Source organism: Pezoporus occidentalis, unplaced genomic scaffold (assembly GCF_034315485.1).
Source record: "Pezoporus occidentalis ecotype Australia unplaced genomic scaffold, CSIRO_AGI_Poc_V1 ctg213, whole genome shotgun sequence".
Classification (NCBI taxonomy): domain Eukaryota; kingdom Metazoa; phylum Chordata; class Aves; order Psittaciformes; family Psittacidae; genus Pezoporus; species Pezoporus occidentalis.
This window is the reverse complement of record NW_026913997.1, coordinates 831,059-850,181: the sequence shown is the minus strand read 5'-3', so window position 1 is coordinate 850,181 and position 19,123 is coordinate 831,059. Positions and strand designations below refer to the sequence as shown.

The window sequence follows — 19,123 nt, the reverse complement described above, 5'->3', positions numbered from 1 at the left end:
CATGACTTTGCAGATATCTCTCTACATGTATTTTATATTTTCACAGAAAAAACATGATGATGAATCGATTTGTCTTAAACCCCCTGCTGGGGTACAGGTAGAGGTTTCTGTAACACTGGGTTCGAATCTAATTGTGACAAGATTGGAAGGTACATCATATTCAGTGAGAGCAGGCAGAAGTTGTCTCACTGACATGTATATTAGACATTCAGCTGCACGCAAACATTACTGTTAATACTGCAGTAATCATGCTACCAGTTACATGATGCTACCACTCTTGTGTCAGCACCTAAAAAAAAACCCACAACTTCACCCTGACATCTAAAAAAGAAGTAAAATCAAGGGCATAATTGTTTCTTTTCCTTCCCTGTTCATGATGATATTTATTGTAAAAGATGTAACCATGGTAACATGTAAGACATCTCTAAAATAAAATTGTAAGTTGCCATTTAACACGACTACCATTTTGTTTCAGGTACAGCTTTCATTTAAAGCTTAGAAAACTAGAGACAGCACGCCTTGCACATCAGCCTGGTTTTGTTCTCTTGAAAAGGGTGAACGTGACTTTGTAGTGACAAGCTGTAGGGTCATTTTGTTACCCACACAGCAGTACAACTGTACCTGCTATTAGAGCTCCACACAACTGTTGCCTCCTGCGGCAGCAGCCTGTATATCATAGGCTGTGTTGTTTGCCCAGATGATGCTGGAGAATCATATTGGACCACAAGTGTGAAACTACTTCTCCAGCTGACTGGGGTCTGCGGCACAGGCCCCACTGCCATATGCTTTTCTGTGGCAAGCGATTCATTTGCATGTTGTGACTCAAGAAGCATTCTCAGGTGGTAAGAGAGAAGCCTCTCTTGCAGCATCCTCTTAGAAACTGAGCTTCCTGCTTAGCAGCTAAATTATGACTAGAGGTCCTTGTTGATATGGGTGTGTTTGCCTGTGTGATCTAGCACATTGTCAAACATGTTCGGCAGCTTGTTGGTGTTAAGGCAAAGTGTAACTTTTTCAAGTAGTTGATTCAAAGCCTGGTTTATCCTAATGTGGTAGCATGTTTCCACCAACAGTTTTTCTTGTCTGTCCTTACACTGTGCTTCAGGATGTTGTCTGGACCTTTCTGACATCTGCACACAGAGTACGACAGGCCTTAGTACAGAAGGTGACTAAGGTTCATGCAAGAAACTCAACTTCCCCTAAGCTTTTTGCTGATTCTAATCTGGTATTGTACAGTAGATTTGAATGAGCTTCTCGACTTTCTAAGTTTAACGAACACGTCCATCTTTGTTCAAAATGCTTCCCTGCTAATCATCACCGCCCTTTGATTTTGTTGTTTTGGTGTAACATTGTAGTTGAATGTTCCTGCAGAGTTTACAGGAACAAAGATGTTTAATTACCAAATGCTGGCATATCATTTGCTCACTATTTTTAGGAAGTTACAATTAGGAATTGCATAAGCCTTTGCATGGCTTATATATTAAGATCTTTCTCTGAATTACTGCCTGAAGATGGGAGAAAAACTTACCAGTATTAATATGCATCCTTTCTAGTATTAACGTTTATTTAGTTGCCCATGTGCAAGTGAAAATGCATATCTGCTCCTGGGTGCAGCTTGGGTTTCTCTTATGGCCAGTTATAGTTTCTTTCTATACTACTTTGTACGGAGGTAATTCTTGGTGTTTCAGTCATTGGAGATGGGCCTGCAGTACAAAGTTATTACATTTTCCTGTGTTGGCTATTCGCTTGGTGTTAGAAATGCAAGTCTGCTGTTCATGACAGCTTGTCAGCTGCCAGCTCTACATCCTCCATGCTGATGTAATGCTGTGTACCACAGTCATACACCCTTCAAAAGTCTTTATTTTTCAGGCAGTGTGGGATATGCAGTGATTTAAAACCAAACAAAAAACACCCAAAAAGTCCCCCCACCAAAACAAAACACACAATCCAGCCACCACCACATTTGCTTGTTTGACTTGTGGTTGGGTTGCATCCATTTCAACTGGGCTATTTTTAATCACTTTCTACGCAAGGCTGAAAAAGCTTTCTCTAATGTTAGAGAAGAGGCCTCGGGTAAGAGTCTTTGCTAGCACTGCTCTGAGGGATGTCTATGTGATACAGATACTGCCATCTGGGAGATGTTTTGAGGCTTCCTGTGCAGTTCAGCTATCAAAGAACTTCCTGACACGTCTGTTAAAGGTTTTACCTCTGTTCTTGCTTCCTTTGGATTTCTCAGGGCCTGCTTGTTACCTGCCTCTGGAGTTCTGCTGCTATGGATAGTGATATTTTCCTTTTCCCCAAAGGAATTAATACGTATTGATTGCAATACTTCTGTTACCATTGCTTTTATTTTTAACTTTTTATTTCAACTATGTTTAATGTGTTTATTGTCTGTATTGTTCTACTCATATTGTTATCCTCTTTAACTGGATCATTTTCTTGTTATACCGCATCCATATTTAAAGCCAGCCCAAAACTTCAAGTATCCTAATCAAGGCAGTAGTCCTGGACTTTGCTTTAAGTACCCACTACTACTATGTTTAGCTCAAGTGTTTTCTTGTTTAACCCCAAATATATTTCCTGAGAATGGAGAGTTAAGGTCTGGGTCCTTGGTCCAGTGTTAGGTAGAATAAGGGTCTTAACAAGCACAGCTTTGCTTTGCTGTTTTGATTTAGGGTTAAAATGTGGAATTGCCTTGTCAAAAGTTTGATTTATGTGCTTGAAATCAGGCAAACATGGGTGTGAAGATAGATCAAGTGTGTAATGATTAAAGCAGGGTATTGAGACTTCCTTCTCTGGCAAAAGATTTGCTCCATGACTCCGTGGCTAAACTTTTCTGGAAAACGGGAATTGTGACACCTAGGATCAACTCTTGGAAACCAGGAGGAGGGTACTCAAAGGGATCTTACAATAAATTAGAGGACAGTTGTTAGCTTCTTCCAAGAAGTGCTGTCAGAATAGAAGAGGCAATAGCTAAAGCATTGGTCCCAGAAAGAGGAGGAAAAAGTATTTGGCAAGCAAATAATTAATTTTATCCGCTGTTCTCTTGCACTTTATCTGTGTAAATCTTGTATGTAGTTATTATGTGAAGTTCTCTGTTTCATTTTAACTGCCATGTATCCCTGAAAGTTGACACTTAACCCCAGTTTCTGCAAGGATGTGTCTGTGGGAAGAAGGCATATATACTGGGGAAACAATGGGCTTTTAGTGCTACTTTTAGGGCCTGCAGGAAGGAGTGCCAGGGTCTGGCCTCTGAGGAAACCAGGAGATGTAGGTCTGCAAGTCACAGCTGAGCCGGTAAATTCACTCTAAATCCTGTGAGAGTCACTTGAGGCCACCCAGCAGCCTGGGCTTGAGCTCCTGGGCTGTGCGCTGTGCCAGCGATGCTCGCAATCCCCTCCTCTTGCTTCTCCCAAAGATGAAGTGGATTGATCTGTTTTATTCCTCCTCATATTCGAGTGTAAGAATATTGCAATTTAGTAGCTGTTGAAAATTTAAACATTTACTTGCAGCTGGGATAAATTATTGCAAAGCATGTTTAGAGTGCGGATTGTCTCCAGCAGTCTATCTACAGGAAGACATCCGAGAGCCCAGCTGCTGCTATTTACTGTGGCAGAACAATGCTTTCCATCCTTCAGGAGGTAGGTTCCCTTTCCTTTCCAGGGCTTGACTGTGTCTCATCACTGCGGTAAGAATGCTTCTTGGTGTTTCTTTTCTCGTATCAGCTAAACTTGGTTGCTGGAGTGAACTCGGGCCATCTGTCCTGATGCTGGAAAGGAAGAGTACAGCCTGCTGTCAGCTATCTTAAGCCGCTAGCAAATCAGCAGTGTGACATGAAGGACTTAGTAAGCAGTCTCACGCTGAATTGCAGACTGTCGTGATTAAAACTGATCTGCCCTACTTGGCATACTGGTTCAAGATGTTGCTGTTTAGTGGGAGCACTCTAGTAATACAGGCATAGCTTTTCCTGCCTCTCTGACTGCATCCTCCTCCCCACTTCCACCTAAGTGGGTTTGAATCCATAACGTACTGTTTAGAAAACTGGTTTCCTGCACAGACAACACAAAGTCATGGAATCATTTAAATACTGTACCGAAATGTGTTGTTTCCTGCGCTAAAGGAACTGCAAAACCCACCAGGAAGCACTGCATGATAGGGGTGTGATTTGCAATGTTATTTATTGTAAGTATGAGTTACTAATGATGTGGCTGGTCAGCGGAGTTATGATGTTAATGCATTATTAAATCATTAGTACTGGTATACAAGAATAAATGTTTTTAATGCAAAGTAAGCAGTCAAAGAAGTCATCCTGATACATTCACACACTTTTGTTTTGAGAGATAGTGGAATGAGCTCTCATGTTGCCATTCAATGAAGGTGTAGGCTTAACATTTCTGAACTCCAGCATTCATCTCCTGCACCCAAATAATGCCTGCTTATGGCACTGTTTTTCTACCAGCAAGGTGTTTTTGTGTTCTCACTGTGCTCTGGGGTTTAGGAAATTAGAGGGGAGTAAGGCATCTGTGCCATAATGTGCCAAATGAGCTTAGAAGCTCATTTTTGACCCACTTTTTTCTTGTAGCTGTGTCTGTGATTATGTCTGGAGATGTTAATAGTGACATTATTTGGAGCACAGCCATTGACCTAATCTGATCTTGCAAGAGAATTGGGGAAGACATCTGCACTCATGCCGAAGCTCACAAATGTCCTTGAGGCATCATGCAAATGCAGGGTCCATCTGTATGGGCTGAATCCATAGATTTTCCTCTTGCCACCAGGCACATGTGCTGAGCATTATTTATTCCATCCATTGCCAAGTCAAAATATTGTGCAGAACGCATGTGGTTTTGGCATTGTATATTCTTAACTATCGTATTCTGCATACATATAGGATACTTCATTATGAAAACATACAGCAGATATTCACATTGTATAAGCTTTAAAAGGCTTCTACAGTGAAAGACAAATCCGTTTAAAAGGGATTTGGACAGTCTGCAAGAGTTACTCAATCTTGAAGTCATGATTTTCCTCTCAGATACCTTGTTCCAACTCACATAAATAGAGGGCAGGCTCCTCATTTCTTTGAGGGAAAGAAGGGTCGAGTTGGAAATGCTTCATATTTTAGTCAGTTGGATCATTTTTTGTTTGTTTATTGAAGACTCTCAGCAGTTCTTAGCCCCAGAGGTTTTGGTAAAGAACATGGAAGATGAACTGATGTTGATGTTTAAGTCAGAGCAAGGTTGTCTGCTCTCCAAAAATCCAGTACAAATAAAACCAGCCAACCACAGGATCTTTCTGTTCGTGACACTTTCTGCATGGCCTTCACCGGTGTCAGTACGTGCTGTGGACTTTCCCAGGACGCATTGTGCAGGCAGTGTGGCCATCAGCAGGTCGCTATAACTTCAGTCACTATAGGGCTATAAGAGACACTCCTGATCTAAAGAAGTTTCTTGTTTCCCTCCCAGGAACACAATGAGCCCACGTCAAAACAATCAGTTGTTCATTCTGAAGAATGTGTGTACTTGTTAAAACAAATTAACCTCCTAGAGAAATGGAACTTCCATCAAAATCTCACAAAATTCTCCTTCCATTACCTTGTTTGGAAATGAAAAGGGGTTGAAGTAGGGAATGCTTTGTTTTCTTTTTCTTTAGAAATATCCTTATTTGGCATCTGTAAAGCATTTACATTCCCTAGTTCTGGATCAAAGTCCTTTCATGGCTCATGTTACTTATTTCCTTCTTTAACTGAAGCACAGAAAGAAAAATGGATTTTTCCTCCTGAGGCTTACAGTATAAACCATTGTGAAAAGTCAAATCCCGCTTTTTAGCAAGGAAGTAGCAAGAATGAAGAATAAAACATCTCAAAATGTGTAATCTGAAGAAACACCACCACCACCCACTTCAGAGTGAATGCTGTCAGTAAAGGCAAGTTTGTGTAGCAGTTACGAAGTGTTTAGTAAAACCAAACTAAGATAACTGTGCTGCTGGATTTCCTTCGTTCCTTATAAGCCAAAGGTTTGTTGCTACTCACGGGAGGAACTTTGTCCTCTTCAGCCTGTGTAGTGGCTAGTGCAGTTGGCCAAGTACTGGGATACAAAATGCAGTTGGATCAGGTACCAGAAACATAACAAAACACTTGTATTGCACAAGTGGCAGGATGAAATCTGGGTTTGGCAGAATTCTTTTCTGATAGAAGAAAAGGACTCCCGTGAATCAGCCATGACATCTGATCTTGTTTTAAATTTGCATGAGTTTGTATAGTTTTGTTTCTGAATGCAGAACAAGCTCTTTTCAAGTCTGCCACTCCCACTGATTCTGTGCCCCAAAGAGCTCTGTGTTTCTGCTTATTTTCAGAGCTCTGCTGGCCTATTCCTCTGGCTTTCTGCCTTTTGTAGACACATGAAGGTGGGCCCCAGCACGCCCTTCAGTTTGCAGACAAGCTTTTAGGCTGTGGCCTGTAATCATGAGTGTTGGCACTCTGATGTTTCTCAGTATTGCTACAGCAAAAGAGTATATAATGGCTCTTTCTGATTTGTCTTCTAGGAAGAATTTGGACATCTATTAGTTTTTAGCATGGCTTCTAATGATCCAACTAGTTTGAGGTAAGCTGGTACGGTAATATATACATCTTTGTTCCTGTAGCTTTGTTCTCCTGAAAACAAATTGTAAATTTTCGTCTGCTTTAGTGTATTCCTATATTTTAATTGGTTTACTTCACACACCTTCGTTCTGCAAAGTTCTAGTCTAGTGCTCCCCTTTTGTAAGGGAACATACAGTATTGCATAGCGGGTTTTAGATTTACCCATAAGGCACCATGAACCACAGGCTATTTAGGCTGATTTGTTTCCATTAGCTTTCATCCAGCAGATCTGAACTTAATGCAGACTTGGAGCATTTCTCCAGAAATAATGTTACTGACACCCTCTGTCACATGCTTCCCCCTCAGAGCTCTTTGCCACGTAACTTTTGTAATGGAAGAGAAAAACCTGCCTTTGGATTATGAGCTAAACCCTAACATCAGTGAGAAAGCTACCACGGTGCTGCTCCCTCCTTGGTGGCAACTGCATGTTAGCCACTGTGTGCTTCCACAGCCCTTCTAATTAAATATAACTTCAGGGATGGGATTTCGTTCTTCATGTGACTTGAAAAGTGAAATGTCTTGCTGGATTTTGGGCATTGGGGAAAATATAGTTGAATCTGGAGAAGGAGTTTGCTAGCAGAACAGTCCCAAATCTTACTTGGGTCTTACAGTTGGCATTGGACTCATTAGGTCCTGGCAGAGATTCAGGCACAGGCCCTTTTTTCCTCTCTGCATGCTGAGAATGGATTGATAAGGATTCCTGCCTAATTTATCCCATGCAATGCTCCTCAGTTCCAAGACAGCAACCCTGGGTAATTGACCTGGTCTTTTCTTTCCAAACTTATTTTATTTTGCCAGATAGATTTCAACATTGCTGGCATGCATCTATTGGGGTCCCATCAGCTGTACCTAGTACCAGGCAGAAGTGAAGACTGTGCAGGTAGTGAGAAGTGAAAAGACCAAGGACATGAAATCTTCTTGTATTAAAGCAGTGATGATGCTGTAATGCAACTGAGATTAAACTTTGGTATTTTATATTAGTGGGACAGTTCAATGAATATTATCTTGAGCATGAAAGTAAAAAAGAGACTTCAAAGCTAGGGATTACAAATAACTAATTGCTAATAGGTTATTTAGGTGAAATGAATGTATAAGAGGGGTTAATGTAGTGTCCATTCAAACTATCAATGATATCTTTCTAATGAGTAGGACTTACTAGATAAATACAACTTGGACAATTACCTGATGTTGCCCTCAGAGGGGTACACAGGATGTTTCAATGTAACAGGAATCCTACCCCCTGGAGACCGTTTGCTGAATTCTTTAAAGGTCAGGCATACTTGCAAGTCAGTGGAAAAATGAGGATTTAGATTAAAAAAGAATACCTCAAAGCTGGTGAATCACTTCAGACCACATGTACTTGAAGATACTGCTTTTAAAGTCCGAAATCACTGTTGTCGTGAGTTGGGAGGGTGAGGGGGTAGAACTGAAATACTTCAAACTCATATATACTTATACAATGCACAAGGAAGCCCTAATCATACTTTTCTTATGGCTCCTATTTTCTTTCAATGTTTCCCCTAGAAGATTAATGACAGGAGATTTAAGATTAATGATACAGGAGACTTAAGGTATTTTATATACCCATAAATGGAATAGGGCTGAGAACAGAAAATTTAAATACTGAACTTCCCTCTTGCTGACTTAGTTTTTCTTCCCCTTCATTTCTTTTTCTTGTTTTTGCAGTACCTTAGCACCAGTTGGTATAGAGTGTCTGGTTTTGGAATGGAGTCCAGACTCTACAGCCAGCAGTTCTGTAATGGGGTGAAGTGTTCAGTGGAGTGGTGGGGTTGTTGTATGTTGGTTTTTTTTTAGGTTGTGGGTTTTTTTTATCTGTTGGAAAACTTAAAGCAGACTCGAATAGCTTGGTATTTTCCAGGAAAGAAGCATAGCAGATAAAAGTAAAAACACCAAACAAGCAGCAAAATGACCCAGATCTCTCTGGCCCTCTTTATGTGATACAAGGCAGAAAAAAAGCATAGGCTTCTTCTTCCCCTTCATCCTGTCCTCACTGCATCATGTGAAACCTTGTCCAAAGCCCATGAAAATCGCCATGTCTTTCTACTGACTTACCTGGTTTCTAGACTGAGCACTGGACTACGTGACAAATTGCTGAAGATTTTGTTGCAGTCTCTTGTCAGGGATGGCAAAGATAGGTGTTTGCACAGGCCACTGACACACTGCTTACAGAGCTGAAGGGAGCCTGATTCTTACCACTGCCAACGAAATCTTCCTCTTTTGCAGAGACGCATTTCTAGGCTGTTGTAACCAGAAAGGAATTAACTCGGCTTAGCCTGCCCAGTTGTCATTTGCCTTAATGCCTCCCTTTTCTTCAAAACCTGGTATTAATTACATGGACATCTGCAAGAGAGGTGCTAGCTAATACCACCTGTAAGAACACCTTAACATATGGGGGGGTGTTTATTCCTTTTCTGTTAGCACAGCAGAAGGCTGCAGTAGTTATGATTTCAGCTTCAGTTTCCAATGGTATCGTATGCCTGAGCCTCTGTGCATTAACTGCAGGGCTGCAGATGTATAATCAAAAAGTATTTGAATGGAGAGGTGGCCTGTGTCTGGATAAGAGGAAGTGCTGTTAAGGTCTCCTCCCCTCTTTGTCCTTATTGGTGGATGGATTCATGTTGTTTGATTCCTCCCTTACCTCCCAACTCTTAAACAAGTAGATCTAGGAGGAAAAATAAATAAAAAGAATCTCCCTTGGGGAAAAAAATAATACAATAAATTCCTCCTTCTGAAAGTAAATCATTCTAAAACAGAAGGGAGGACTTGGACAGGGCAATGACAGGCAGCTTGAAGCGCTTTCTGAGGTGACCACCTGCATTTCACCTCCTAACCACCCTGTGTGCTGTAGCAGTGCAGGAGGGAAAAGATGGTGACAGCAATAATTAGTTACTATCTCTGGTGTTTTGCTTGCCCAGTCTCCTGCTGTGGCTTGTGTTTGCCCTTCTATTTCAAATTCACACAGCTCTGTATGGTTTTGCTTGTTTCCACCACTGCCGTCTCAAAATGATGCTTATACATCACTCTAATCTGGCTCCCACTGAGTCTGTAAGGGGGAAAGAAAGCACAGCAGGGTGGTTTTGTGTTGCTGTTAGAGGGTAGGCAACAGGTAGATACCAGTGGCATGCTGGACATCTGAAGTCATCAGATATGGGTAGAGATGATAAATGTAACTTCTGCTGTCAGCCCTGTCTTCCACCCATGCTCAACAGTGGCAAATAAACACTATTCAGGAGTACGCTGACTGTATTTACTTTAGCTTTCTTCACGAGGCAGGAGCCAAACGCATGTCTAGGAACAATTGCACCCTCCATCTGTGAGTGATCATCCTGCTTAAATACAGCAGCAGACCTGACTTTGGATAGCAAAACAGAGCCTTTCCCCCTGCCTCTGCTGCTCAGCTGTGCAGGCAGAGCAGGAGCAGGGAGGTGGTGCAGACGTTTGGCTGCCTTCTAGTGACCACATCCTGTTAGGCTGCGGAAACATCAAGCTGATGCTGAGATCTGTCTGAGATGTAGGAGTGCTTGTGGGGATCCAGCAGATAATTTGCAGACATGTTTGTAGTGGTGCAGGGAGAACTCCTGACCCTGCTCCTGCCCTTGGTCTGTTCACCCACTTCCCCCCCATCCTGGTTCTCTGTAGCATTTAACTACAGTGCAAATGGATTTATTTCAGTGAGGTTTCTTTCTTTCCCTCTGCTGCAGCTCCCAGATGTTGTTTTCCTGATACTGCATGGGAAGACTGAATCTGCGTTGGCTGAGTAATGCCCAGAGCAGCAGCCTTTACCTGAGATCTTTCCCCAGCCGTGTCAGGGTGCTGCACCTCGCAGGGCAGGAGATTTTCCTTGTACAAGCAGGAAACCAGGCACTGTGAGACCAGGAACACTGGCACAAGAGAGAATTGATAGTGAGTTTCTCAAGCCCTAAGTCAGGGCCCAAACCTGGACTTGCAATATTACACCACGTGAAAATGGCATGTGAGAGCTTAACAAAGGGCAGATCGCTTATGATGATGCCTAAGTTCTGTTGAAATCATGTGCTTAAATCTAAGTGTGCCTGGGAGTTTTGCTTAGCCCAAGTGGGTATGAGAATGCTAAATGCTGACACAAAGTCTGGATGGGGAAGTGGCTCATGCACCTAAAACTGCTAATAGTAAATGGCGTTCATCCAGTTTCAGATGGAAGTGGAGGAACCTTGGTTTTGGCAGAGGCCTGTTACAGTGGGCTCGTGTCCTACAGAGCCCCATTGTGTTGTGGCCAGAAGATCATGAAATCTCAGCATGGGCAACTGCAAATTATTTGGGGCAGTTCTGGTCCTCCTTGCTGTTCGTCAGAAATTGCTTAAGTGCTAAAGTTCAAGGCTTCATATTTCCAGTTTTCTTTTAAAACTATGTAAAGGGGGAGTGGTGTTTGTGTTTCATAGAAGAGTTCCACCTGGATACACAGAATCCTCTTAGGATCAGGCATGGGTCAGTAAGGAACAAATGCACCGGCCATCGTTAAGAGAGTTTCTTTCCACTTCCCTGTCAGAGGCCCAGTGTAGTGCTGGGGGTTTTTCCTTTCCAAAACCAGCTTTAATTCAAGATGATGATATCTGGCAAGCTCAAGTGTATTTTCTTTAAAGCTCTTGCACACCTGTTTTGAAGGTATTTGTTATTGTCTCAGTTGGGGAAGTCAACATAATGCTGCAGTTCTGAGTTGCAGGTGTGACCATTACTTGAAATACTAGCTCTGGATCCTGTCTTTGTGCCTCTTCTTCCCTGGAAAGCCAGTTAAGCATACCGCATCATTTCACATGAAAATGTGCTATGAAATTACTGTCAATGTACCAGCCAGGGCTAAGGGGCTGTGGAGTAAAACAGCTCAGAAGAGAGAGTTAATTCTGCATGGTATGTCAGAAGCCTGTAACGGTGTTTTTTGTGCTGTTTTGTGAACAGGAGAGAAGGACGTTGTACTTTGAGAGAACTGGTGGACTCCTTTACCGTGGTGGTAATGACTGCAGCAGTGTGACTAATCTTGGCAGTTCATGCAAAGGGCACTTTAATGAATAGTGTAAATACAGTTGTAAAGACCTCTCTAAACCGAGTGCTGCCTTGTTAATATGGGATGTGAACACTTTCTATTGTCCTGCGTGCCCCGGGGGGACCTTCCCAAGCAGCAGCATCGTAGGGTGTTGGTCCTCCTAGGCACTGTTCTGTGCACAAGACTGCTTGTGGGGAACAGAAACTTCAGAAAGGTATTTCAGTACTAGCTCCCATCTAGCCCAGTGTTTTACTCCCAAGGAACTGGGCTCCTACTGCACCAGCAGATTTCTATGCAGATGGCATACCACCAGCTTAGCTTCCCAACAGGAGGTTGCTGGGGGTCCCAAAGAAGGTACAAGATTTTTACCAGATTCTCAGATTGGAGCACAGAGCAAATCTAAAAAACAAAACCAAAAACATTTTCCTGATGTATCCACCAAGTTTAACTGTATGTGAAATGCTACGGCACATGCTAAGTCCTCAGAAATAAGTATTTACAAGGAAAAATCACAAACCGGACCTTTCCTTACAATGCTGAAATTTGCCTGCATTTTCTTCCCTTTTTTCCTCTTGCTCTCAGCTGGAAGCTGACTTCTGCTTACTGCTGAGCTCTGTGTGCTGAGCCTGTGTTTCAACAGAGCCTGGAAGCCTGCTGTCAAAGCAGAATTTTTGGACTGAACCAGTGGGACACAGAAAGGCTCCTGTCCACAGCGTACGGCAGCAGTGCACGGTTCCACACACAGAGCAAACCTGCTGATGCCAGCGCAATGCTGCTAGGTGTTTTGGCATGAGGAAGACCTGGTGGAATTGATGCATTCTGAACAGGTACTCTGTTCTCTCTTGCTGCTTTTTGTTTACTTTAAAAGACTGATTTGTATTAACACTGTTTTTTCCATTAAGACCCCTTTACGATAGGTGGAGTCAAAATGTGTTGTGACTTGACTGTTATTTTTAATCCCTATTTACAGTGATGCCTTAAAAGCCTGAAACCAACATCTGTTTCCCTCTTGGATTAGTTTTCTTCCATAGAGGGCACTTCACCCTTTTCTTTTTTAACTACTTAAAGTCACCCCATTCTGTAATCAAGGGTTGAAAAGTCTTAAATCACTTACATCACATCAGTCTTATCTGATGTATTGGGCACAGAATTTAACTCGTAGGGAGATACGTGGCCTCTTAGTGCAACACAGAGGAGGGAAAGAGGGAATCTTCACTTCTTTGCTCTCTGGTTACATGTCCTTGGAAAAATGTAATTGCCCTCATTACCTTCAGCATGTTTCTAACTCCTGTTGCTGTGCATTGTGCCAATTATTTGAATCAAATAGCGTCCTTCAGGGATTCAGCTCGTCAGTACTGAAGGGTACAAAAGAATTTACGCCTTTGTGCTTCCCCCCCTCCCTTATGTGCCTGGCTGTGCAGTCTTGCCCTGGTGTTCAGGTCACACTGACAGCCGGATCTGAGGGTGAAACTCCAATTTGTCCTAGGTCAGCTCAACAGCAACACGGGGTGATGCTTATTTTCCTCTGCAGCACGGGGCAGGGACAGTACTGCTTGTTTGCTTGCTTGTTTAAAAAGAAGTGCAGTTTATCTGATGTGCTGGTCCTTGAGAAGTAAAATAATACATTGAGTATGAAAACACTTGGACCAGATTAGCGCAAGGCAGCTGTTAACACTGTAATCCCAAAAGAGATTAAAAAAACCCCAAAACAAAACCAAAACGACTCTTGACAGTTTTGCCTGGTGGATGTGATTTGACAAACACTGATGGGGGAAAAGGGAAAGAAAGGAAAAGGCATCAATTTCCCCTTTTATGCAGGCTTGGGGTAGCACGTTCCCTGCATTCCCTCAGCCCGGTGGGAGCCACAGCAGGCCTGAAGACTTCGGTGCGCGTGGGCTCGTAGCCAAGTGTACTATGCCCCAAGCCTGGACCCCCTTGCAGCGGGCCGGGGGTAGCACGGCCTCCACCGCCGCTCTGAGAGGGCCATCGCCGCCTGTCCCCTGAGGGGGCTGCGGGCGCTCGCGTTTCGGCTTCCCCCCGCGTCCTGCCCGCGCCGTGTGGCAGGTGCCCCCGGGGACCCCCGGCTACCCCCGCGGCCAGGCCGCCGGTCCGGGATCAACCCCTCAGCCTCCGTGCGCCGGGGCAGGCCCGGTCCGGCGGCACCGCCCCTCGCGCTGCCCGGCGGGGCGGGGGCGCGGAGAGCCCCCGGGGTGGCCCCGCGCTGCGCTGCGCGCAGGCAGCGGCCGCCGGCGCGAACAAAGGCAGCGGCAGGCGGCGGTGGCGGCGCTGCCCGTGCGAGGCAGCCCGCCCGCCCCTGCTTCCTGGGCCGGGCTGGGCTGGGCGAGGCGAGGCGAGGCGGCCTCCACCCCGCCGGCGCGGAGCAGAGCCGCTGCCGCCGCCACAGCAGTAGTAGCAGCAGCGGCGGCGGTCGCGGGGCGCGCTCTCCGGAGGAGCTGCATGTGCGCGGGAGGAGCGGTTAGGATGGCAGTGCTCAAGCTCGCCGACCAGGTGGGCGCCGCGCCGCGGGGCGGGCGGGAACGGGGCGGCGGGCTCTGCCTCAGAGCTGTGCGGGGCGGCCGAGCCGCCAGGGGAGGCCCTTCCTCTCAGCGGGGTCTCGGCAGGGCCCGCAGCTGCCGTGGCCGTGTGGTGCCGGCTCCTCGCTGCCCGCTGCAGACGCGCTTCTCGTCTCCTCCCGGCGGACATGGTCTGTTCCCCCGAGGCCGTGGGCCCGGGGCGGTCGCAGCCCGCCGGGCGTCGCGGCAGCCGGGTACCCGCTCGCCTGTGCCCCGGCGCGCAGCCGGGTGCCGCCGTCGGCCCGCGGTCTTTGGTGAAATCCTGACATCTCCCGTCGTCGGGGTCAATTGGAGTGGACGTTGGTGCGTTTCGAAAGGCCTCTCGGCTCTGTTTGTCCTTCCTTGGGGTTTCTCCCTCGTTCTGTTGCTGTGCCATACGTATACATTATTTTTCCTGTCCCCTTTTTACTTAGGAAGTGCCTATTTCTGTTTAGCTATAGCCGATGTTCACAGGCTACTAGGAAAACCCATAGTATTAAACCCTTCGATCGTGTTAAATTTAGCAGTGGGCAGACAGCTGTAATCAGTATTCGCATTGCCGGTAGTTAAAAGCATTTAGAAATATTTAGTAAATTGATATTATGGATCCTTCATCCTGATTTATCCACATACCTTACCAACTGTTACACACTTTGCGTGCCTTAATCTGCTATTTTTAATCTGAGGAGGTCTGCCTGTGATAGGCAGCGTGGGTGTCCTGCGAGCCCCAGACCTTCCTGCTGGGTTCAGAAGACCCTCTCCAAATACCCCTTACCTTAGAGGTCACAAACCTCCCTCACAGCCTGTGCATGCTTTTCTGTGGAAACCTGCCAAAGACATAGAACGTTTAGAAGAGTTTTGAAAGGAGAAAAGGATAAAGCCACTTCTAAAGTAAAAGCATCACTGTTTGACCGAGCACAGTCAATAATGCGTTTTTGTGTGTAACAGACGGCAGTGTTTATGGCCTGCCTCCTGACATATCTCTTGAACATCCTCATCTTTAGATGTGGTGCTTAGAACTGGCAAATAAAGTGTTTCACACCACAAGTCTTCACTACCCTGTGGTGCCCAGACTGAGTCTCAAATAGGGAGATTCAGGTAGAATCTGCATATTAAAAAAATCTAAGCAGCAAGCATTATTATTAAAAATACATAAGTTACAAAGCACCAAAATTGTACCGTTTCAGTGCTTTTCATGTGTTTTAATGAATCCCTTGAATTTGCTGCCTTTAGAGTTATTAAACCTTTGCTGGCATCTTGTAGCAAGGATTTTGCTTTAGCAGCAGAAGTCAAAACAGATTTAAGTCAGGTGGACCACATCTTTATGAAGTCTGTAGTGCTATAAAAAATGACAGGCTGTTGTTCTCGTGTTCTCCTTTCTCTTCTGAGAAAGGCTGAGGGATGAGGCTCCTTCAGGCTGCCACTGTATCCCTGTAGCGTGCCTGCTTTGGGGATGCTCAGAATATTGGTGGACAAATCTACTTCAGATCCAAGAGCACTATACCCAGGCTGGCCCACCTCTTGACTAAAAGTGACACAGTAACAGCAGCCCCATGTGTTTATAGGCAGACCGAGGCAAAACAGAGGTGAAGCTGAGATGAAGAATGATGTGACTGGGAAGATTTGCATTCCTGTAACATCTCAGCTTCGCTGAGGCTGTGGGAGCAGCCTTCTGCATTTCTTCCAGCTCTTGAGGTTCGAGGCAATTGTGGCAGTGATAACTTGCAGTGATTCAGGAAATTGTTTCCTGTTGCTTAAACACCAGAGGCCACAGCAGCCTGTGTGCTTGCAGTCTCTTGCAATGGGAATTACAGTACGTAGGACACTGCGAACCATAGCGGTTGGGACCTGGGCTTCTATGAGTATGGGCTGCTTTTTATGCACTGTATAGTCTGGTTCAGGTCTTAGTTGTGATGCTCAAGGGGAGGTTGACTCCAAAACTAAGAGCTCTGCCTGTCATTGTGATTTCTGTAGCACATGCTTTTCTCCGGATCCATGACTTTCTTGACCAGTGGGGAGAGCTTCATGTAGAAGACATGAGAACCTCCATGATGAGAGTTCAAACACGTTTCTCTAAGTAACCTCTTTCCTCCTTACCTCCATTTTTGGCTTCTCTTACCTACTGCATCTGACAGTACGTGGAGCATTCAGACAGATGAGGAATTAATTACGCAGTTTATTATACAGGCTCTGAAGACAGACTTTCATTATTACATCTTTTTTGATATAGCTGAAAGGTGTTAAGGAATTGGTATGCTTAATCCTTCAAAGATCCTATCGGTACTTTTGGCTGCATTCACTCCTTAGACAGGAGAGCTTAGTTTAAGGGTTTAGCATTAGTGCAGATTTCTTAAATTTGCTTCCAGTAATGGTAATTGCTAGCTCATCAGTCGGGCCACAAGAAATCCTTAAATCATGTAACCGCAGTAAGTGTATTTTACCATTGTTTGTTGCTGCATGAGTTTCTTTTAGGCCTTCTTTTTTCCAGTAACCCCCCGCTAGCCATGTTTGAATGGGTAAATGCTAAGCTGAAAACAGTCTGAGTTAGTTCATAAAACTTAAATTAAATGCCTAGAATCGTAACCTTTGTCTGTAGTGGCATGTCTATGCAGTTGTAAACATTCAGATATACTTACTATTTCAGTTGTCTTATACAAATACTGCAAAACTTACTCTACATCTTAAAACTTTTAGCCGTTCCTTTTTCTTGCCATCTCTGCAGTGGATGCTGATCACAGCAAGCATGCAAATTGCTTTAAGAACTGAAAAAGAAAAGGTTGTTTTCAATTCTTTGTTGTTCCCCATTCAGTTTATTGGTTCTACCTGTTCCATTTTGATAAGTGCTAGTATTTTATATTATGTGAGGGTGCAGCTGCATGTGATAAAGGCCTTTGCTTTCAAGCTAGAGTGCAGAAGGAACAGAAGACGAGCACTTCAACAAGCAGGTGGCCAGAGGTTTGCAGGTTATGTGTCTCCAGACTTGCACTGACATGGCTTGAGCCTGGCTCTGGACATATGACAGGGCATGAAAACCCCTGCTGTGCCCCTCAGGTGCTGTTCTGGGGGATCCTGCTCACTGCAACTCTTTATTCCTTCCTGTATTTTGAGTTGCCATTCTCTCCTCCTCATGAGCTTTCTCCTTCACCTAAAGCTCCGTAAGTGTGAAAGTATCGGTTGTTTTTTGACTTTTGCAGCTGCTTTTTGAGCAGTAGTCATTGCCTGGACCCACCTTTCTCCTGTCCTCTGAGAAGCCATGAGATTCAGGGTGCTTCCTGCCACTGCTCTCCTTGCACTCTGCCTGCGGTTCTTTGCGTGGCTTATTCTTCATGCTTGCACGGAGTAACTTGGTTTCCTGAGAACTGTTTGTTTGCCACTTGCAAACTTCTCAGGAGAAAGCCTGTTAGTCATAGTCCTGCTGAGTGTGCTTTTAATCTTCAGGGTTTCCATTGATGGTTCTAGGCAGCAGACACAGACAATTGCTCCTGTCAGCACTCTGTTCAGAGCGTAAAATAGCTTAAAATACTGCTCTATGTAAACTTCTGTGAGTTACCTTTTGGAAAATTACTGTGGAAGTTTCTGTAGTGTCTCCATCTCATTTCCAGGCTTGCCTTGCCACCTGAAGTTCTCCATGCAGGACTGCCAGTAGTGCCCACAGGCCTGCAGGTTGTCTCTGTAGCTAACTCCATCTTCTTCTCCCCATTTAAGGCCAATGAAGTTGTGCTGTGTGTGGCTGTGTCTGATTTGGGATGCCAGCTCTCTCCCTCTGCAGATGACTTCGCCTTCACATGCCTCAGCACAAATGTGCCCTTCGTGCTGTGTTGAGGGCAGCGAGGGTTGGAGTTGCTTGTGTGTGGGGATACCCTGCTTCTTGGTGTGTGTTTGTCAGAGGCTGAAGCAAGCTCTCCCGTGCCTAGCTGTTGATTATAGTTATTCATGTTTACAGGGGAAATGCATCATTTTGTCTTTGAAAGACACTGAGAATATTTTCTATGAACAAAAATAAAATGGGAAGTCACATAGAGGTGAAGCCTGCGTAGATACTTTTGAGATGCACTGCTTAGTGGGTTTATGCCTGGACTGCCAGATTTGGTGTGAAGCTTTCTATAGAACTGAGACAAACACAGGCTCTGTCCAGCCATGAGCCAGTGCACCTGGAAGGTCAAATGTGCTGTGACTTCAGTGTCACCAGCTCAGGCCCTGTATGTACAAAACAAGAGAATTATTTTTAGGCTACCCCTACAAGCATGTATATACATGTATTACGGATAATGAAGCCCAGATAAATGGTTAGTGTGTGCACTTAGGCTGCTATTAACTGCAAAACCTCATCCTGTCTCCTGGTATTTTGCCTGTTGTCCTTGATTGCTGAAAGTAATGCAGTGTGACTAGAACTGGAAGGAACATTTCCCTCCCTCCCTCCCTTTCCCAAATGTTTTCCTGTGTTTGACAGTCCTGTGCTGACCATCAGGATCCTTTATATTATGATCACAGAGAAGCAGCATTAAACAGATGTTTAAATGATTTTAAACAGGTGTCAAAGATCATAAAAATCAACTAGGCAAAGGCTGGACTTGCATCTGAAGACACTTAGAACCGAAATGAGTACAACAGTACCAAACAATATCTCCTAACAAAACCAATCACATTTCCAAATGATGGTGTGTCTTTAACTTAATTCAGAATCATTCAATTGACAAGACTGTCTTTCTGTGTATCCTTTCTCTCTGACAAGTAGAAGCATGTGAGAGATGCTCCTAAATCTGCTGTGTAAAATAGGGGTTGTGAACCTGAGCTGTATGGCCACAGGTTAATTTTGCGTGGTATGAGGTCCCATGATTCCTCCCTTACCTCATGTTATTACTAGATAATAGTAAGGTGTGTGTTAATTTGCAGGCT

The 19,123-nt window shown here is 44.5% G+C and overlaps 1 protein-coding gene across 13 annotated transcripts in view; it reads left to right on the top strand.

The window, feature by feature from the left end:
• Positions 1-12,472: 12,472 nt before the first annotated feature.
• The window catches only part of ANKRD44 (ankyrin repeat domain 44), a 139,911-nt gene continuing 133,260 nt past the window's right edge, over positions 12,473-19,123 (top strand). For 10 of the 13 annotated variants that reach the window (XM_062619685.1, XM_062619677.1, XM_062619680.1 and 7 more), the window contains exon 1: positions 13,880-14,183. In XM_062619685.1, coding sequence (XP_062475669.1) covers positions 14,133-14,183 — 51 coding nt within the window. In that variant the 5' untranslated portion in view covers positions 13,880-14,132. Of the gene's footprint in view, positions 12,503-13,879; positions 14,184-19,123 lie in introns of those variants that run through there. The other 3 variants (XM_062619681.1, XM_062619674.1, XM_062619676.1) reach the window with 2 other exon arrangements.